Genomic DNA, 20632 nt, shown 5'->3' on the forward strand with positions numbered 1-20632 from the left:
TTTTAGAGGTCAGAGCACATACACTGGGCACTCGACAGCAGTGTTACAGTTTGCCAAGTCAAACAACCAGCAACCAAATCTAGCAAAAATAGAGGTGATCGTGCAAAAAGTAATATTTCCCTACACATTTCAAATATCTTTCTTTTCATATCTGTCAGAAACATAGACTGAAAAATGGTCTTTGCTGCACAGAACATACAGAGCTGTTGTGGAATGATTGATCATAGTTATCAGGTTTGATGCATTGCTCACAATTAGGCACAGCTTGCCTTAATTGGCAATACCAGTTTAATTTCGATTCAGAATAACCCCCAGGCCTATTAATGAGCTAGAATTACAATCGAATGCGTTGATATGTTAATTTAAAACATTTACCTATTTTTATTTGATTTGCTGTTATTTTTTTTTTTTTGATTATTCAGGGTTTTCATCACTTGAATTGCTTTCCTACAACAACTTCTGGAATTTGATTATTTTCAGTTTATGGAAAATAAAACTGGAAAAATCATGAGTCAACTATGTCTTTTTTAACGGCCTTGCTGAAGGCCCATTTTTATGCTTGTGGTTCCTACTCATTCTGTTTCATGAAAGGCATAGTGGGCTAGGAAGATCGCTGTTGCCAGTCAATAACAATACACAATGAGAAAATCTGTAAAAACAAGAGTCTGGAATTAGTAGCAGGTAGTAAATAAGCGATGGGCAGGTTAATAATGATGAATGAAGATTGCATATAAAGGTAATAAACAATGTACATTAACACCTTGAATGCTCATGACAAGCTGAGCTCGTCATGAGCGACGGCGCTCCGGTGCTCATGACGAGCTCAGCTCGTCATGGCCCGTGGAACGCTCAGGGGCGAGGAGAATTTCCCCGCTGGGAGCGTTCCACGGGAGGCAATACACCTGTGACGAGCTGAGCATGTCATGAGCACAGGAGCGCCGTAGCTCATGAAGAGCTCAGCTCGCCATGAGCATGTGGGCGCTGTGTGCGCCCCCCCGCCCCCCAGCACAGCGGAGAATTAACCCCTGCAGCGAAGGGGTTAAAGTGTGGATGCATGATGAGAATGCATGAAGAACACTCCTAAAGATTGATGAGTTTCTTTGATGTGGCTATGTGACAAGACTGTTAGATATGGATAGATGGTGCACATGTACAGGGAACATGTTTGATACTATGTAATGAGCATGTGTGATGATGATGTATATCAGTATATGTTAATGATGTGCTGACAAAAGAAAAAGATAAGTAGGATGAACATGCATTTTTAGATATGTATTCAGAATGTTTGATAATGTATATTTCGTAAAAAATCAGCTCCGCTTTTTAGAACACCATATGCTGACAATATATTTTATCAACTTTAACATTATACATTTTTAGGTGCTCTTATAGGTAATTTGGACTGATGGGTTTATGTTGCACTTAATAAATCAGGTTAGTTTATGCAAAGATATCATTGCAGTGTAGCACTGTGCAGATAAGAATCTATAATTTACTTTTTAACATTTCAGTTGTTTGACTGACTTTTTGGTTTAAAAACCTATAAAGACTCAGCAATAATCGCACTAAATTCTACACATGATATGCAACACCTACTCTTTAAAATGATATCCCCAAAATGACAAATGGGGTTATTGGTTGAAGGGGGAGTGACCACTGTTCAAGCAACAGCCACAATCCCTGTCAGGGAGAAACACAAAAAGACACTAAATTAACCTGTGCTTAACCGTGGGTAGCTTGGTAATAAAGTGAAAGCACAACACAAGAAAAATCTCACACCCGCTTAGAAAAATAATGTCAATTTTAATAAATAATTTTACACCAAAATGACAAGAACCCAACCAGTAGAACCGTAGTTATGATTTTTAAAAGTTTTTAGTAAAACATAGCACCTAAAAGATCAAAGCGCCAACTGCAGATATCTAGTTGCGCGAGACAGGGTTAAAATCGAAAAATATGTCTGATCGCAATGGCAGTATACATATAGACACAGCATGGTCTGATAGAAAGATCCACATCAAGAAATGTTGTTTCTGTCACAGTATTTTTATTGTTTATGACGGCTACTTTTATTTTTAATGTAGATGTGCCAGTTTTCACTAGGGGATATATACACTTATATATCACAGAAATTTCATAACTATTGGAAAGTTGGGGGCAGTAGCGAGAACACCACAAATAAACCAGAGGCCTTCATTGCCTATCGGGACACGGAATTGTCACGTGTCTCCACAAGTAGAATAGCAATCTATAGTGTAGGAGGTACATTTTTGAATAGCATGCCCACTAGCAACATTTAATATACAGGCCATGGGTATATGGCATAGCATTTTACTAAGGACTATTAAGTAAATAAAAGATGCTAAACAGGTGTAAATCAATGTTACGATGTTGGAGGGCGTGAGCACAAGCACTTTAGCACTGGTTAGCGGTGGTAAAGTGCATAGAGTTCTAAAGCCAATAAAAAGAATTTAAGCCAAAACATGAGAGGTGAAGGCAAACCGTTTTGGGTGACTCTGCAGAGAAGGTTAACACGCAACAACACCCACATCAGTGTTTCTCTTTGTAGACACTTTGCATTAAAAAAGAATAACTGCATAATGTCTGTTACATTTGGGAGCTCTCAGTTTTTGGTAAAACGACGGTGGCAAAGACAGAACCAGGTCCAATATCTGGGGAAGAATATCTGTGAGCAAATTTAAATTTATGTTTGCAATGAAGAGACTTGAAGAGAATGAATTGCCTTCAGTTGCATTTGATGACCTTTTGATTATACTGAATGGGTGTTAGGAAAAGGATATACTCATTTTGCAAACATGCATGTACTTACAGTCGTAATTAATGATCTGTGTGTTTGTGGCAGTGATTGTGTAATACAGATTTAAACTAATATTATCCAGAATGTCCTTCCCCATCTGTGCCATGCATTTTAAGTTGACCAGTGAAGATGTGCAATTTCCATTTCAGGCACACCAAAACAGGACTACACATTTAAAAAATGTTGGTAATGTGTCTAATATTTGTATGGGTAATACTCATTCAATAAATAATAAGTTAAAGATTGAAGCAAAATACATGATAACTGATGATTGCAACACATTTTCAAGTTAATCATAATATAATTTAAAGACCACACCCAGGAAACATTCATAGGTGCACAAATGTGAGGGAAGAATAAAGAAATGTATACAGCTAAATTTCCTATCAATAAAAAATAGCTAATGTCTTTAAATTACCATTAATACATGGGCATGGTAGGGCACTTTAAATATGCAGTAAACCAGCATATCTAGTATGCAATGTGGTTTTATTTATACTTATGTGGCTATTTACAACAATGCCATAGCCACACGTCACAATTGCTCACTGTAATTAATTATTGTGCCTGAGGATATCGACATCGTAGCGCTATACTGATAGACTGCTCTGCATTAATGTTACAACTGTGCACTGCTCACTTTGCCTGCTTCAACTATTTGTGCCTGATTGTACCTGTGCCACTGCCCATTTAATAGCAATTCCAGGTTGTACCCCAATCTCGTCCTGTTTCGCTTTTGGGCTTGCTGCCATTTTGTTGTTTGTTGTTGTGCCTCCCAGCCCGGCTCTCCACCCCGCTCCCGCCTCCCAGCTGCTCCTCCCTTGCCCCTCCCCCCTCCACTACCCACATATGAGAGATGCATCTGCGCGCAGCGTCCACGCGCAGAGGTCGCGCCCCTTGCGCGCCGAAGGTGCGCCAAAGGTAAGCCCGTCTACGCCCGTCCGCACCTGGACCACGCCCAGCGCCAGACCCCCTGGCCCCCGCAAAATCCACACGCCCGCATAACGTACGACGCCACAACCCTCTCAGCCCTTAACCCCGGCCGACCACCCAACTGCTATCAAGCCGCCCCAGGACACACCCATGGACCATTCACCTGCCACTCCTGCAAGTTCGACTGCATCAGGACCCACACCAAATCCACTAACTCCAAAACAGAGCTCCAACACTAACCACCTGAAATGCATCCTGCTCAACACCCGATCGGTCCACAGACACGCCATTGACCTTTGGAACCTACTCGACACTACATCGCCAGACATCGCCTTCCTCACAGAAACCTGGATGAACGCCTCATCAGCGCCCGACATCGCCATAGCCATCCCGGACGGCTACACGATCATCCGAAAGGACCGCACCAACCAAACAGGAGGAGGCATCGTCATCGTCCATAAGAACACCATCCGCATCACAACCAGTTCAGACGATAACCTCGCTACCGCCGAACACCTTCACTTCCAGATCCACACCTACCCCAAGACCACACTCAGAGGCACCCTCATCTACAGGCCACCTGGACCCCGCACACAATTCAGCGAAGACGTCACTGACTTCATCAGCCCACACGCCCTCCCCTCCGAGGACTACATTCTACTGGGAGACCTCAACTTCCACCTGGAAAAGAAAAACGACAGCAACACCACCACCCTTCTGGACAACCTCGACAACCTCTGACTCGAACAACTTGTGGATACCCCCACCCACTATGCCGGGCACACGCTCGACCCAATCTTCACCTCCAGCAAGCACATCTCCTTCAACCACACCACAGCTCTCCATTGGACGGACCACAGCTGCGTTCACTTCAACTACAAAAAGACCTCGACCCACAACCTCCCACAACCAATTCCCCGAAGAAACTGGAACAAAATTACCACAGACCAACTCTTCACATCGCTCCACCAAAACCCTCCTGCCAAGTCATCGGACCCAAACCAAACAGCCACCAACCTCACACAATGGATCACCCACAGCACCAACGAACTAGCACCCTTGAAAAACCATCAAATCATGCAAGGTAGCAAAAAAGCCCCCTGGTTCAACGATGACCTTAAGAAATCCAAGAAGTTCTGTCGCACCCTCGAGAAAGCCTGGCGAAAAAACCCAACCACTGACAACCTGACCACCTTCAAGAACGCCACCCGCAAACACCACCAACTGATCCGATCTACCAAGAAATCAGCATTCAAGGATCGACTTGACAACAGCGCCCACAACAGCAAGGAACTATTCAACATCGTCATAGAATTTACCAACCCCACCGCCGGCACCAACGATATCACTCCCTCCCAAGACCTCTGCAACTCCCTAGCCTCATTCTTCCACAACAAAATCGCCGACATACATAACAGCTTTGAAAACCAGTCCGAAGACCAGTCCACTCCACCCACCTCCGAACCAAAACCCCCCTCTAACAACCTTTGCGCCTGGAACCCAATCACCACTGAAGTCACCATCCGCCTGATGAACTCCATCCACTCAGGATCGCCAACCGACCCATGTCCCAACCACATTTTCAACAAAGCAGACTCCATCATCGCTCCCCATCTCCGAGACGTCATCAACTGCTCCCTCAACTCAGCTACCTTCCGGAAAGCTGGAAACATGCCGAACTCAGCGCCCTTCTGAAGAAACCCACAGCAGACCCCACTGAACTTAAGAACTACCGTCCCATCTCGCTCCTCCCATTCCCTGCCAAAGTCATTGAGAAAGCCGTCAACAGTCAGCTCGCCGCCTTCCTCGAATCCAACAAATCCCTCGACCCCTCACTGTCCGGCTTCCGAGCCAAACACAGCACCGAGACCGCCCTCATCGCAGCAATAGACGACATTTGAACACTACTGGACAACGGAGAAACAGTTGCCCTCATCCTACTTGACCTCTCCGCAGCCTTCGACACAGTCTGTCATAGCACCCTCATACAACGCCTCAGCAACATCGAAATACAAGGAAAAGCATTGGACTGGGTCATCTCGTTCCTCGCCGGAAGAACCCAGAGAGTCCGCCTCCCCCCTTTTAGATCAGAGGCCACCGAAGTCATCTGCGGCGTACCACAAGGATCATCACTCAGTCCCACCCTCTTCAACGTATACATGAGTCCCCTCACATCCATCGCACGCCAACACAACCTCAACATCATCTCCTACGCAGACGACACCCAGCTGATCCTCTCCCTCACCAAAGACCCAAACACCGCCAAAACCAACTTACACGAAGGAATGAAAGATGTAGCCGAGTGGATAAAGAACAGCCGTTTAAAACTGAACTCGGACAAAACGGAAGTCCTCATCTTAGGCCCATCCCCCTCTGCTTGGGACGACTCAAGGTGGCCACCGGCCCTGGGAACCGCACCCATACCTACGAACCACGCGCGCAACCTGGGCTTCATCCTAGACTCCTCCCTCTCGATGACCAGACAAGTCAACGCTTTCAATACATCATGCTTCAACATCCTACGCATGCTCAAAAAAATCTTCCGTTGGATCCCCGCCGAAACAAGAAAAACAGTCACCCGCGCACTGGTCACAAGCCGACTGGATTACGGAAACACCCTTTACGCCGGAACCACAGCCAAACTACAGAAAAAACTCCAACGCATCCAAAACGCCTCATCCAGACTCATACTAGACATCCCCCGCCAAGCTCACATTTCCGGTCACATGAAAGACCTCCACTGGCTCCCCGTCAACAAGAGAATAACGTTCCGTCTCCTCACCCACGCACACAAAGCCCTCTACGACCTACGACCCGAATGCCTCACCACGCGCCTGTCCTTTTACACCCCCACCCGCCAACTACGATCGTCCAATCAAGCCCTCGCCGCAATTCCACGCATCCATAGATCCACCATGGGGGGGGAAGATCCTTCTCCTACTTAGCGGCCAAAACCTGGAACTCTCTCCCCACCCACCTCCGCCTTACACAGAACCACCTCTCCTTCAGAAAGCAACTAAAAACTTGGATATTCGATAAGTAAAGTACCCCCCCTCCCTCAAGCGCCTTGAGACCCCCTGGGTGAGTAGTGCGCTATACAAATGTTAAACTTGAAGTTTGAAACTTGACTTTTTACAGTCCATCTGTGGTGCATGTTCCACTTGTGTGTAAGGATTCAAATATTAGACATCTTACCCTTCCGAGTTCCTTGTCCTCCAAAGCCAGTACACCCGTGCTCTCAGTGAACAGCTTCACTTTCACTGCTGGTAATGCATGTGTAGTAGTAAAATCACCTTGCGTTCCCCAGCTGTGAATTCAAGCAGAGTAGAGTGTGTACAGTAAATAGCGCCACAATATTGTGCTTTCTTTACAGTGCTTAATTGGCTAATGTGGAATGACAGTGTCTGTCACATCACATTTGACAGGCAAATGAACAAGTGGTAACAGGGTGTCTGAATCCTTAGCCAACCATAACTTTGTTATGACATGAGTTGTTACTTGCATTCAACGGAGACAGTTTTTGCCACAATAAAGACTTAAAAGGGCTTCTACAAAATAATGTTTATGTTTTATGAACTTCATAAGATGATAACTCTACTTAGTCTCTATAACCAATGACAGTGATAATGACATCTTACAGAATGATTAGCGAACCATCATGATTCGCTGATGAAATAAAATGATAAAGGGCTCCAATTAGCAAATGTACCATTTCTACACAAAGCAATCTACACAGAGACCCACATTGGCCTTCGCACAAAATACTCCATAGGAGCCGATGTGATATGGATAATCCCAGTCCTAGAATTTGTAAGTGGAGTGGCAAAAAATAATAAGCATTGGTAAAGACAATAGATCTCATCTGTGAAACATTTTGGATTTGACATTTCATTTTTCCTACATGGTGGCTGCAAATGCACGTGCATCTGCAGTAGCCATCTTTCAACGGGTGTCTTAAAATATAATAAAATATATTTAAAGACCACCGCAGAAGTGAGCGCTCCCAAGGGTGCCATCTTTGAATTGGTCTTCATATTTATAAGGAACTGCATTCAAAGAGAGCCACCACAGATGTGTGCACATTCATAACAACCACCTTTAAGTGGTGAAATTTAAGAAAAACTATCTTTGAATCCCTTAACTGAAACCCCCTTAATGCTGTTGATGTACGAAAAATCCACAGTTGCTGTCTTTGCGTGAGGTTTTTAATACGCATATTCCTACATGTGTAAAAAATAGGTGGATTCTTAGATGTGTGATTCCGACAGAGGTGAGCCCAGGCACTTCTTGATACCAGACTGTGAGTTTTATGCTAGGTCAAGTTTTTTTTTATTAAACGTCATAATAAAAAAAATGCAGACTGCTTACACTAAAGCGCTGAATTCTGGTCAATCATGTTTACGATCTACGCGGGAATCAGGGCGCGCCTATATTGTATCATAATGACAAAACTGAATAAAATGCTACTTTGCAAATGATTCATGTTTTTACTTGAGCATTAGAGACTGTGGTGTGCGCTCTAGTCTACGAGCGTGAACGCGATGACGCGTCACGCCGTAGACGAGAGCGGAAGGCGCGCGCATGCGCACATTGGCACTAGATTGAAGGCGCAAAAGGAAGAGTTGGCAGTTGGCGACCGGAGCTCGGACTAATTAGACGCTCGGAGCTTTATGCTTGTGTTAGCATTGTATGATATAAATAAATAAGTTCTTCACATACAGAGGCTCATAGTATTGAGTGTGGGGGCTAAGAGACTACATTATATTGGCGACGAGGCTGAGAAACGAACACCAACCGAGCACATTGGAACGGAGCATTGATCCTTCACCAGCCCTCCACCTGCCAGTAGGACAGAACAGCAACCAGCAACCAGCACAAGCATAGAGCGTGGCAGCAGCGCAACAGTACCACTTGCCAGGATACAAGCTACAAGGAATCAGGTCAGTGCTGCCCAAGGGACAAGAGCCTATAACCCAGCACCCTGGCAACCAAAAGCACCATCCCAAAGCCAGAGGAGGGGGTACAAACAGACAACCCCACGCAGGCAATAAGGGATAACACTCCAGGAAGTCCCAGAAGTCAAGGTGACTCAGAAGGGAGTGCAGGAGCATCCAGTGTGCCCAACGAACCCAGAGCCCAAGCAGAAGCTCCTAGAGGCGAGGCCAAGATGGCAAACCAAGCTTCAGCCCTGATGGCCCCCATTCCATTCCTACCCAGACCAGGGGAACCCCAGCTGAAATGGGAGGATTGGAGGGAGTACTTTAAGAACTACATAGAGGTATTAGAGGACGAAAATGGAGAGGAATACACACCAGCAAGAAAAAAGAGATTGTTACTCCACAATCTAGGCCCGGAGGGGGTAAGGGTGTTCGCAAACATCGTGCCCAAGGAAAGAGGTGCAACAGAGACGGATGTCTTCAAAATGCACTCGAAGATCTGGACAACCACTACCGCCCAGCAGTGTGTGTTTCCATAGACCGTTATAATTTCCAACAAAGGAAGCAAGGAAGCAAGAGGCTGGCGAGTCCATAGATGACTACGTGGCTGCGCTCCGACGTCTTGCCATCAAGTGCCAATATGGTGCTCTACAGGACGAGTACATTAAAGACCAGATAGTCATGCATACCACCAACAGGTCTATCCAGGACAAACTATGGGCACAGAATGAGACCTCACTCAAGGAAGTCATAGCAATGGTGAAAAAGGCAGAAATGTCGAAACGCTGCGCAGACGCGGCCAAAAGAGAAAGCACGCAGAAGCAGATGGTTAACAAGATAGACGAGGCCTCAACACCCAACAAACAAAAAGGATCTTACGGAGAACAGAGGAAGGAGACCAAATGGACCGGGAAACAGACGGGCCGCCCCAGTACAGACAACAAATTCTCTTGTTATAGATGTGGCAGCGCAGCGCACTCTGCTCAGGATAAATGTTGTCCTGCGTTTCGCGCCAGATGCGCGTTCTGCGGGCTGGTTGGCCATTTTGAAAAAGTATGCCGCAAAAAGGGAAAGAAGTCCACCGTCAAGTGTGTAGAATCAGCGACGTCGGAAGTCAGCGAGGAAGATGATCAAGAAGATGGAGAAATGGTACTGTGTATAGAGGATCAAGTATTGGATGTGGCAGGAAAACACAGAGATAAGCCCCGCACGGACATGCTCATAGGGGGAGTGAAGGTGCATGTGGCAGTCGACTCAGGTTCTCCCTGGACTATAGTGCAAAGATCCATATGGGATGAAGATTTCGCACCAGTAGTTGGGCCAGATCTACTCCCACCGGACATCCGGCCCATCTCATACACAGAGAACGCCATTCCCTTGGTGGGCTGCCGAGACTTCACGTTCGAGTTTAGAGGGAGGTCGGCCACCTGCACATTGTACGTTGCAGAGAAGGGCCCTTCGGTACTCGGATGGAGAGACGCAGGGGATCTAGGGATCATACTCAACCCTGGCGGAAAAGAACAGATACTCTTAACGGACGAGTGGCCCCTCACCAAAGGAGAAGATTGGAAATCTGGAACAGTGGGAAAACTGGACAAATTCGTCCACAAGATGGTCCTCAAGGAGGGGGCAATACCAGTGATGCACAAAGTCAGGAACATCCCCATATCCACCAGCGAAGCTGTGCAACAGGAACTTCAGAGACTGGAGAAACAAGGCATCATAGAGCCTGTGGACAGCTCGGAGTGGTTGTCCCTCTTAGTGGTGGCCAAGAAACCTAATGGGAAGGTTCGTCTCTGCGTGGACCTCCGCGAACTCAACAAATGCCCCATTGTTGAGAAATTCCCCCTGCCCAGAATTGAGGAAATGCTGGCAAGAACAAAAGGTATCAGCCACTTCTCCACCATAGATCTCACGTCAGCATACCATCAAATCGAGCTGCATCCGACGAGTAGAAAGTACACCTCCTTCATCACGCCCTTTGGGTGTTATCAATTCCGCAGGATACCCTTTGGTCTGGCGTCAGCAGCGGCTGTCTTTCAAAAGTTGATGCATCGGCTGTTTAAGGACATCTCAGGAGTGCAGTACTTCCAGGATGACATACTGGTAATGGGCTCCACCAAAGGGGATCATGACAGCAAACTAACCAGGGTCCTCGAAGTGCTACAAAACAAAGGCTTAACGGCGGAGTGGAGCAAATGTAAGATTGGGATGCCCTCAGTCACGTACTTGGGACACGAGATCGGAACACATGGTATTTCCCCGAAGGAACAGAATGTGAGGGCCATCAAGGATGCCAAAGCCCCGAGTACCAAGGAGGAAGTGCGGTCATTCCTAGGAATGGCCGAGTACTATAGTAAGTTCGTGAGACACTTTGCCACCAAAACGTACAGAATGCGACAACTCATCAGGGACAAGACGAAGTTTGAATGGGACTCGGAAGCCCAAACGAATTTGAAACGGTAAAGGACTGCATCAGCCAAGCCGTTCCCTTGCAAGGATACGTCCCCTCAGGCAACACCATCTTGACGACGGATGCAAGCGACAAAGGCTTAGGGGCAGTGTTGGCACAGGAGAGGGAGAATGGATCCATAGAAACCATCAGTTTCGCTTCACGTGCTCTCTCCCCGACGGAACAAAGGTACAGTGTCATTGAAAAAGAGATGCTGGCAGTCACTTGGGCCATGGGCAAGTTTCGACAGTTCATATGGGGAACCAGGTTCAAGCTCCAAACGGATCACAAGCCCCTGGTCAAGGTTCTGACGTCTTCGGGCCACGACACTGCGACCCCGAGAATAGCAAAAATGACACTAAAACTACTAGATTACACGTATGACGTGGAATATCTGCCAGGAACTCAAAACAGGGTGGCAGATTACCTCAGCCGAGCATCAGCAATGGAGGAAGCGCCGGAGACGGCCCAGGACAAAGAGGAGATGGTAGCAAGCATGGAAGACCATGAGGTGACGATTAGCCGTCAAGAATGGGCGGCTGCCTACGAACAAGATGTGGAGAAAGCAGAGATAAAACGACACCTCACGTCTGGATGGCCGGACAAGAAGAAGCTCACAGAAGGAGTGCGGAAGTTCTACGAGATGAGAGAGGAACTGTCCTTGAGTGATTCAGGGGTCTTTCTGTACAGAGGAGAAAGGGTAGTACCACCTGAAGTCCTGATACCCAGGTTGTTGAAACAACTACATGAAGGACATCTGGGCATCGTAAAGACCAAGGCACGAGTCAAGCAAATGTATTGGTGGCCAGGCTTGGATGCCCAAATAGAAAGGCAAGTGAGAGAATGCGGACAGTGCCAAGGAGCGGACAAAATACTACGACCTCTCAGACCTGCCCTGGGAAAGTTCGAGAACCCACAAAACCCCTGGGAGAACGTGGCTATTGACATACTCGGGCCCGTACTGGATAGCAGAGGAATAAACAAATTCCTGTGTGTCGTCATAGACAAGTATTCTAAATGGCCTGAAGTCGATATACAAGAATCCATGGACACAGACACCGTGCTGAAGTTCTTGACGTCTTTGTTCTTAAGAGAAGGAATACCCGAATCCATACTTAGTGATAACGGACCGCAATTCGTCTCGGACAAGTGGACGCGATTCATGAAGAGGAATGGGATTGAGTCAAAACACACAGCCATCTACCACCCAGCATGTAACGGCCAAGTAGAGCGGTTCAACCATGTGCTAATGGGCTCCATACAAGCAGCCATCTCGCAAGGAAAAGACTGGGAGACCGAAGTAATGAGCATGCTATGGGCTTACAGGATCACCCCCTCGGTGGTGGGGTACAGCCCTTCCAAGTGTTGAGAGGTCGACTCCCGTTCACCCGGGACAACGTAGTGTGGAGGGAGAAAACCATCACCAGCAAGTGGTCCCCGGCGGTGGTCCAGCACAACCTTGAGAAGGCCCAGAAGATTTATGCCGCCCATTACGACAAACGATGCAACACGAAGGAAACAGAGCTGGAAGAAGGAGAATGGGTCAGGGTCAAGCTTCCCACCCTACAAAAGAAAGGAGAAAGCAAGTATAGTCAACCCTTACAGGTCAAAGAAGTGCGAGGCAGGGCGGCTCTCCTCAGCGACGGCAAGGTGTGGTCCCAAGACCGCATGGCCCGAGTCAACAAGATTGTAACGTGGCCCAAGTCAGAGGAGGAGGAGATACAGGTGGGATCCGAAGAAATAAGGCCTCCTTTTGGGCATAACTCAAACGAACCTTCGGAAGGAGAAGGAGATGGCGGAGAAATGGAAACACCTACCACAGAGTCAACCAACAGGGACTATAACCCTGCCGGCGAAGTACAGAGAGAAGATCAGAGAGACGGTGAGAGGTTATTTGGAGAGAGAGAGGCGGAAGAGAATATGCCGGTAAGGTACACCCGCAGTGGCAGAGCAGTCACAGTGCCCTCCAGATATAGAGACTTTGAAATGAGTGGACTTTAGAACTTGGACTGGTATTGTTATCTTTGTTAAGGTTAAAGGGGGGAGATATGTGGTGTGTGCTCTAGTCTACGAGCGTGAACGCGATGACGCGTCACGCCGTAGACGAGAGCGGAAGGCGCGCGCATGCGCACATTGGCACTAGATTGAAGGCGCGAAAGGAAGAGTTGGCAGTTGGCGACCGGAGCTCGGACTAATTAGACGCTCAGCGCTTTATGCTTGTGTTAGCATTGTATGATATAAATAAATAAGTTCTTCACATACAGAGGCTCATAGTATTGAGTGTGGGGGCTAGGAGACTACATTATAGAGACTAATTTCATCTTTACTGGATGAGGTGTTCCCCGTTTTCCCAGCCTGAATGAAAACTAAAACGAAATGCGAATCTTACTTTTCCAGCAAAATGCTGCATTACAACTACATAATGTTAATGAAAATTCTGGCAAGGTCAAGGGTGAATATTAGAACAGACAAAGCTTTTTAGAGAGGTATTTATTCCCCAAGACAAATTATCTAATACAGACTATTAAATATTTGATGAATAGTGAGTCTTCGGGCTTGATGGGGAAAGATTGTTATGTTGCGTTCTGGGGACATCTGTGTAAGGTGATGCAAAGGCAGGGATCCTCACTCCAGATGACCAGAACAATCACAGCTTTATACCCGTGTGCATTTAGGCAATGTCAGGGTTAGACAGAGTTTGGCAGAGGTAAGCAAGGTCGGGTTACTGCATGTCCCTTTTACTGTCTGCAGCGTTAATTAAGCTGGCTGACATTGGAATTTGTGATTCTACCACCGATGCAAGGGGCTCTGTCGGGGATAAATCTGCTTCAATGAGGCTATAACAATCCTGGTGGCACACTGTCTTTATGATAGAAGGAAATCATTTTAAATCTGCATCTTTTAAAATGTTAAACACTTTTTTTTATTGAATTTTAAAATACTTTCCTCGTAATCTTGAGCCAAAAGTTAATATTTAACAATCCGCAGGATGGCTTTCCATATTTCCTTTCTCCTTCCATCTGGGTCCTTACCATCCCTTCCCCTTCCGAACACTCTAATCTAGTTCACTTAGCCTATTCGATATCTTTCACATTCCCCCACCATATATAGTAGCATTCCTCTCTTCATTAATCCTCTTCAAGGTGGATCACTAATGTCCCTGCCCACTGGCTGCTTAACCTTCTCCAAGAGCTAAGCCATTGCTCCGGAGCTCTCACATCTTCATAAGCTTTTGGGGCCACCCTCTACTATAAGGCACCGGTTTTCCAGCTGCCATGCACCAAGCATCATTAAAATACAAGTATTATAGTTTTGAGACTTCTTGACTGCTCTACAAGCACCAATGTCGCTGTTTGCAACAGCCATTATATCTGCCAGAAAATTACTGTGTCTGACACTCATACACCCCATATATCTAGCAGAATTGTCTGTACTGTCACGTCTATTAGTATGCAGTAACTCACACAAGATGTTTAACTGTACTTGCAAGAACCCCTGGATCTTCGGACAAAGCCAAAAAGTATGCATGAACGTGATTTCTCAGTTGCACCTTTTGAGGCACTTACTTGAAGTAGTCACTCCACTTAATTTTAATTGGGATCCAGTATAACAAATGCAATATTTTTATTGCACCAAACTAAGCCTGGTTTCAATTGCCACTTTGCTCAGGTGCTGCACTTCCTCCGTCCAATCATCTTTAAGTTAGTTTAAGTAGTTCTCCCAACGCGATTTAAACGTTTCTAATGTAGAAGGAGCATTGAATATCAGGGTTGTATAGGTTTTTGGCACCTCACCTATAGTAAATTAAATTTTAAAGGGTAATTTTTACATTCTAATGGTAATTCACCCACCAATATTGAGCGTGAATTACCTCACTTGCAGATATCTATAGGACTAGTTTGCTGGTATTTTGTATTTGCCTTCAATTGTTAAAGTGAGAACATAGCCGTCTGACAACAAACAAATCTTCCAATTTGGTTATTTCTACATTATCACACCATCTGAAACCCTGCGGTCCACTATCTTCCTGCAAGTAACTGCCCACCACACTCCAATCTGTGTCCATCAAGTCTAATGCTCTGACTGTCTTTCTCTCAGTCCCTTCATTTGGTTCACTCTCAAATACTGTGCTCCCTCAGAAGACTGACTATTAACTACTGGAGGGAAACCTAAAGTCTTGGTGGCGTTCTCCTCCTACGCCATGTTCATGACAGCATTAACTCTTCAACCACTTGCAAATGTTATCAGGGGTAAGAAAATGCCAGGGTTTCCCATCAGCGATAATTCTGATTGAGACAAGGCAAGAGCATTGTATCCTTAATTTTTCTTTAACCGCATCGCTGCGGCGGTTATTTTTGCGCTACGCGGCTTTTTTGTAAAAGCTGCGTTAGATGCCGAGCTCAGCCCGTCATCCGCACACGCCCACCGTGGCTGATGATGAGCTGAGCTCGTCATCAGCATCGAAAGGGTTAAAGAGTTCTCCAGTAACAGCCTCAAAGAGGAGTTGGTGCTATTACCATTGTATCCGGGATCATATTAAAATCCACATTCAAGCGCATCCCATTTCGTACCTTTAGAATGGTGGACCTTTAGTTGACTGGTAGCCATGTATATCAAGGCAAACAGCACTTGTTTCACAATGCCAGTCTTGTTCACCCCCTTATGTTTTTTGTATGTAATTCCATGTGAGCTGACCAGTCACCTTTTATCGACCTGTGAGGGGTAAGCTGATATCCACCAGTTCAGCTTAAACACAACCACCTGCTCGCCCAGTGATATAGAAAACATTTATGTTTGTAGCCGATATGTCCCAAAATACACATATCCATTTTTTTTGCAGCAAAACTCATGTGAGATAGCATTCACCTCTGCTACCCTCAGCAGGGATTCCATTGAACCCTGCAACTGATCATATCTGAATATAAACCCAGGTGATCAGTCCTTTATTTCCACTGTGCTCCACACATACATCAGGGGATTGATTACAATCTTCTATGCCTGGACCCCTCTGTCTGCCAATGATGCAATCCATGAGCCCCAGCATGTCACTATACTCACCCCAAGCACCCTTCACTATATTCATCCTGATATAGAGGAAATGGGAAGGTGGTATGAGCGGACAGAGCTATAGACTGACTTCGCCATGATGCCATGATGCTGAATCCTAATACCTGTAATCCCCAGAGAAATTTAGGCCCAGGCTGTCCTCAGCACTTCAGCTCTCCTCTGGGTAAGATGTTAGACCTGTCTCACAACATCTGGGCCCAGTCACCACCTTCTTCATTCCTTATTGTTCCTGGCTTGCCGCTTACTTCCATCTACCGATATAGCAAGAGATATACAAACCTTGGCACATTGCTTTTTAAATGCTAAACCAAGTACAGTAACCAACACACACAAGCCCCACCAGGGCAAACCTGTGGCACGATCGATGAACTACCTCCATGGATGGCACAACCAGAGCTGCAGGCCCACAGAGGAGCATTCAACGTGCATGACCTCAGTATCTGTCTTATCCCTTGGCAAGAGACAGCTAACTCAAATTAGCCATTCATGTATACGCCAATCACCAGGATGTATATTACAAGCACAGCACTTTGTCACTGAATGGCAGAGTCAAACGTGCTCAAAGTCCTAAGACTAGCACCCATATCAGTGGAAAACTGGGAAGGAGAAAAGCAAAAAGTTGAAGGAAAGCACTCAAGAAAGGGCCATTTCCAACACATGGCTAATGGTGTCAATTTAGATCAACTAAAGACATTGGCTGCCAACTCTTAATATTTCAATAAGTCTTTCATAAAGACAGAAATTTCTTAGGTTAATGCCTTAATCAAAGTCGGATGTCAGGTTGAGTAGAATTCGATAACTCTATCCATTATTTTATACTCCTCAAAACTGATAGAACTGATTTAAGATGCTAGTCTTAGTGTAACGAGAGACAGAACATTGTGATATATGTTCTGTTTACTCTATAGATGTAACAGTATATGGAGTAGGGTTCTTTCAGTGCTTCAGATAGTTCTTAGCTGTGAAATAGCCAGAATTGTTGTTTATTTCTCACCAGCTGTTTGCTTTCTAATTGCTTGACATGGGAAGAGCATAGAGGTGCATTCATAGATCGGCTGAGGCAAGCATACGAGATTGGGTATAGGAATGAAAAAACAATTTATACGGAATTTTGAGAGGAAAAAATTCTATCAGCAGGGGGCAGAGATTATATATATATATAACCCAGTAGGAAATTTAAAAATCGTTTGAGCAGACTATCAATTTGCTCATATTGAGAACAGAGTCATAAATTCTGTGAAATGTCCTTTTATATTTTAGGTACTGTTATTCTAACTCTGCCAAACTAAAAAGAAAAAAAAGAAAGGACATGTAATATAATATAAGTTTGTTAATGTAAACAAAAACCTCAATAATATTGCATATTTGTTCTTGTTTTTGCACAAACAGCAGTGATTCCAAAATATACACATGATGGAAATGATGTTATACCACTGAATTATTTTCCATAATTGGCAAGATTTACATCTGTCTTGTTAATTATGGATTTCAGTTAGTGTGAAGCATATCAAGTATTGCTTCATTCTGAATTCCTTCTCAGTCAAATCGACACATTAATCTCCCAGGATGAAATTTAAACTGATATATTAAAAAAAGTATCGCGCTTTACCCAATCCCACTACTCCACATACCATGTGAATAAGAAAAGTAAGTAAATTTTACAATCTGTGTATAGGTGCGCCAGTTTTAGGTGAAAAACGCAGAGAGCAATCTCACAATACCTTACAGCTGTAAACTAACAATTCTTCTAAAACAGAACTAAAATAGTCTCAAGACAAACACAGGTGATTACATTTACGTATATACAAATGAAACACAGCGAAATAATATATTGCTGAACTTAACATATTATTTTCAATGAACATTCAATAAACTTTTTCTCTACTTAAGAAACACATTTTCATGGCAGCTGAGCCACCGTAAGTGACACAATATAAAAATAGGATCCAATAATTTAATCAATGTCTATATATTAGGTAGTGTTCGTTGTAAATGTTTGCTTATATAACACCAAAATGAATCTCCAAATATTATATGTGTTTGAGGAAAATCTTTCTATAAATGTAGGTATATTATGAAGTCATAAAAATAACTAATTATTTCTTGAATTAAATGTGGTTATAACAATAATTACAATGGAGGATAGAAGTAAATCAAATGTATTCCGTCAATTAGGTAGTCATACATGTTTTATTTTAGAAATATTTAAAAATAAATGTGTTTCTTACCAACTTTAAATAAATTTACAAAAACAAAATGCATTTGTTGCATGACCAGAGTAAATGTTACAAATAATGAATGCCTGTCTTTTAAACTGTTCTCCATAAAAACATAACCAAAAGAGATAACCGATTAAGGTCACCGACAGGTTTTCAAAAGTTATAAAATAAACGACAACATCCGGCTTCGGTATCTGTGGACCCAGGTTTAGCAGTTCTGATTGTTTCATACCAGGTAAATCCAGGCCTGGAAACACAAGGGGAAGAGTTTCTAAAATTGTGTTTTGGGGTTGCTTCACTTTTGTGGTGCATCCCCGATGCAAAATAATTTTTTGTATTTACTACGCCATGCAAAGTACCTTGGCATGGTTTAGTAAGTACAAAGTAATTCAAGGCAGCATATAGTGCTGCCTTGTGTTTCGAAGACATTCCATGGGTGGGGCATGGGCATTTCCAAGCATCCACCCATGGATCGGTGCCTAATTTGAGATGGGGATATCCAGTGCTGACAGTGCTGAGCACCGGGACTTTATTATAGAAAACATCACTTTTCATGAGCACCAGTTAAGGACACACTAATTTATGGTAGGCACAGTTAAATTAAGTGATTTTCCCAGAATTAAAGGATGTTGAGCCGACACCGACACTTAAACCCTGGTGCCCCAACTCTGAAGTTGGCAGCTCTGGCCATTACACCACACCCTTTCTCTATTTTCATGGCTAGTAGTGGTTCTGTTTTAGGTGGTGCTAACAGGAGAAATGGGCTGGTGCAAGATGCCTCCTGAGGTAGAGACCCAGCACTTATTTGTTTACTAATTAACATATGGGGCATTCCCATATTTACTAAAGCTACTAAATCTGGAAATGCGCTAAAATATTACACCTTCCTCATTGAGCCGTACCAAGGAGAATTGTTTTTTTCTCCTCATTACTTCCTATTTCCATGTGTGATGCCTTTTGCAGCGCACATGGAAAGAGGAATATTCCTCTAGGCATTGTTTTTTGAGCAGGAAGGAGTCCCTTTATGCACAAAACAATCCTTCCTATGAAACAGGCAACCTTGCACCATGGCGCAAGAGTGCCTGCATTGGTGTTAGGCAGCACATAGTGTGCCAGCATTAGGAGACAGCATGAATGCGCCATATCGTTGTAAATATTGTGCATGTCTCCCTTTCACACAACGCATTAAGCTGCGTAAATCTGCCCGTGAAGTCTCAGAATGGTATACCGCAGTCTCTCCCCTTAAGATACCACTCTGTTCCCTCATTATGTTGGCCCTTAACTCTTTTATTCATTATGAGCCTTCGCCATTTCCTCCTTCTTCATTCTCATATTCACAATTATGTATCATTATCACCTATTGTCTTCTCTGCACACATTTTATATTTTATTTTAGCTACCACATAGCAACTTTGTCCTTCAACAAACTTCTTTGTGCAATATTCTTAAGAATCTACTTAACTTCACCTGCGACAACTATGTAGCATTGTGGCCTTTACTTGGAACTTCATGATTTTTGGTTGATCTCTGTCTTTAAATTTATTATATTTACCTCCAATTACATTTAATTAAATTGATGACACAAAATAATTTATTTTGTTGTGTAAACTATATATTTATATTTAACATTTTGTTTATTATTAGATGTAGACTAAGTTTTCCTTGTGTTTAAATAAAATAAAAGTACTGCTATTTTAAGTGGATTTATTTGTTCCAATTCAATATTTAATACTTTTTAGTAGTTGGATAGTATTATCATTTGGGTTAGGGTAAACTATCTTATTTTATAAAATGTTAGTGTAATTCAAATACATTTAATTTAAATAACCAAACTAAATAACTAAACTTCTAACATTTGTTACAGGTAACATTAGCATTATGGGCTCAATTCTGATGCAGTTTGGAAAGCTTTCCGACCAAATGGGTTTGGGAATGGTTTCTGACTGAATCGAATTGTGAGAGTTCAACCAGATACTATTTGATTCGACGTCCATTGACTTCAATAGGAGCCTTTGTTTCAACAGAATGCATAGGCTCCCAATTGAAGAAAGGGGTGGCTGGGGAAAATCGGGCACCCTGTGTGACTGCCACACTCTGCATGGCTGGTAAGGGGGGACCCATGAGTACCCCCACGGGCCTGATTGGGAAGGCAATGGGTGCAGGGGGCCCACTACGGACCCCCAAATTCTTATTCCGTCTGATAATT

General features: G+C 44.2%; 1 protein-coding gene across 7 annotated transcripts in view; it reads right to left on the bottom strand.

Annotated features, from left to right (window-relative positions):
* Window positions 1–20632, bottom strand: part of CADPS (calcium dependent secretion activator) — a 1556059-nt gene that overhangs the window by 771801 nt on the left and 763626 nt on the right. For all 7 annotated transcript variants that reach the window (XM_086939080.1, XM_086939079.1, XM_086939076.1 and 4 more), the window contains exon 7: window positions 6947–7058. In XM_086939080.1, coding sequence (XP_086795206.1) covers window positions 6947–7058 — 112 coding nt within the window. The remainder of the gene's footprint in view (window positions 1–6946; window positions 7059–20632) is intronic.

Source organism: Lissotriton vulgaris, chromosome 9 (genome assembly GCF_964263255.1).
Source record: "Lissotriton vulgaris chromosome 9, aLisVul1.2, whole genome shotgun sequence".
Classification (NCBI taxonomy): Eukaryota; Metazoa; Chordata; class Amphibia; order Caudata; family Salamandridae; genus Lissotriton; species Lissotriton vulgaris.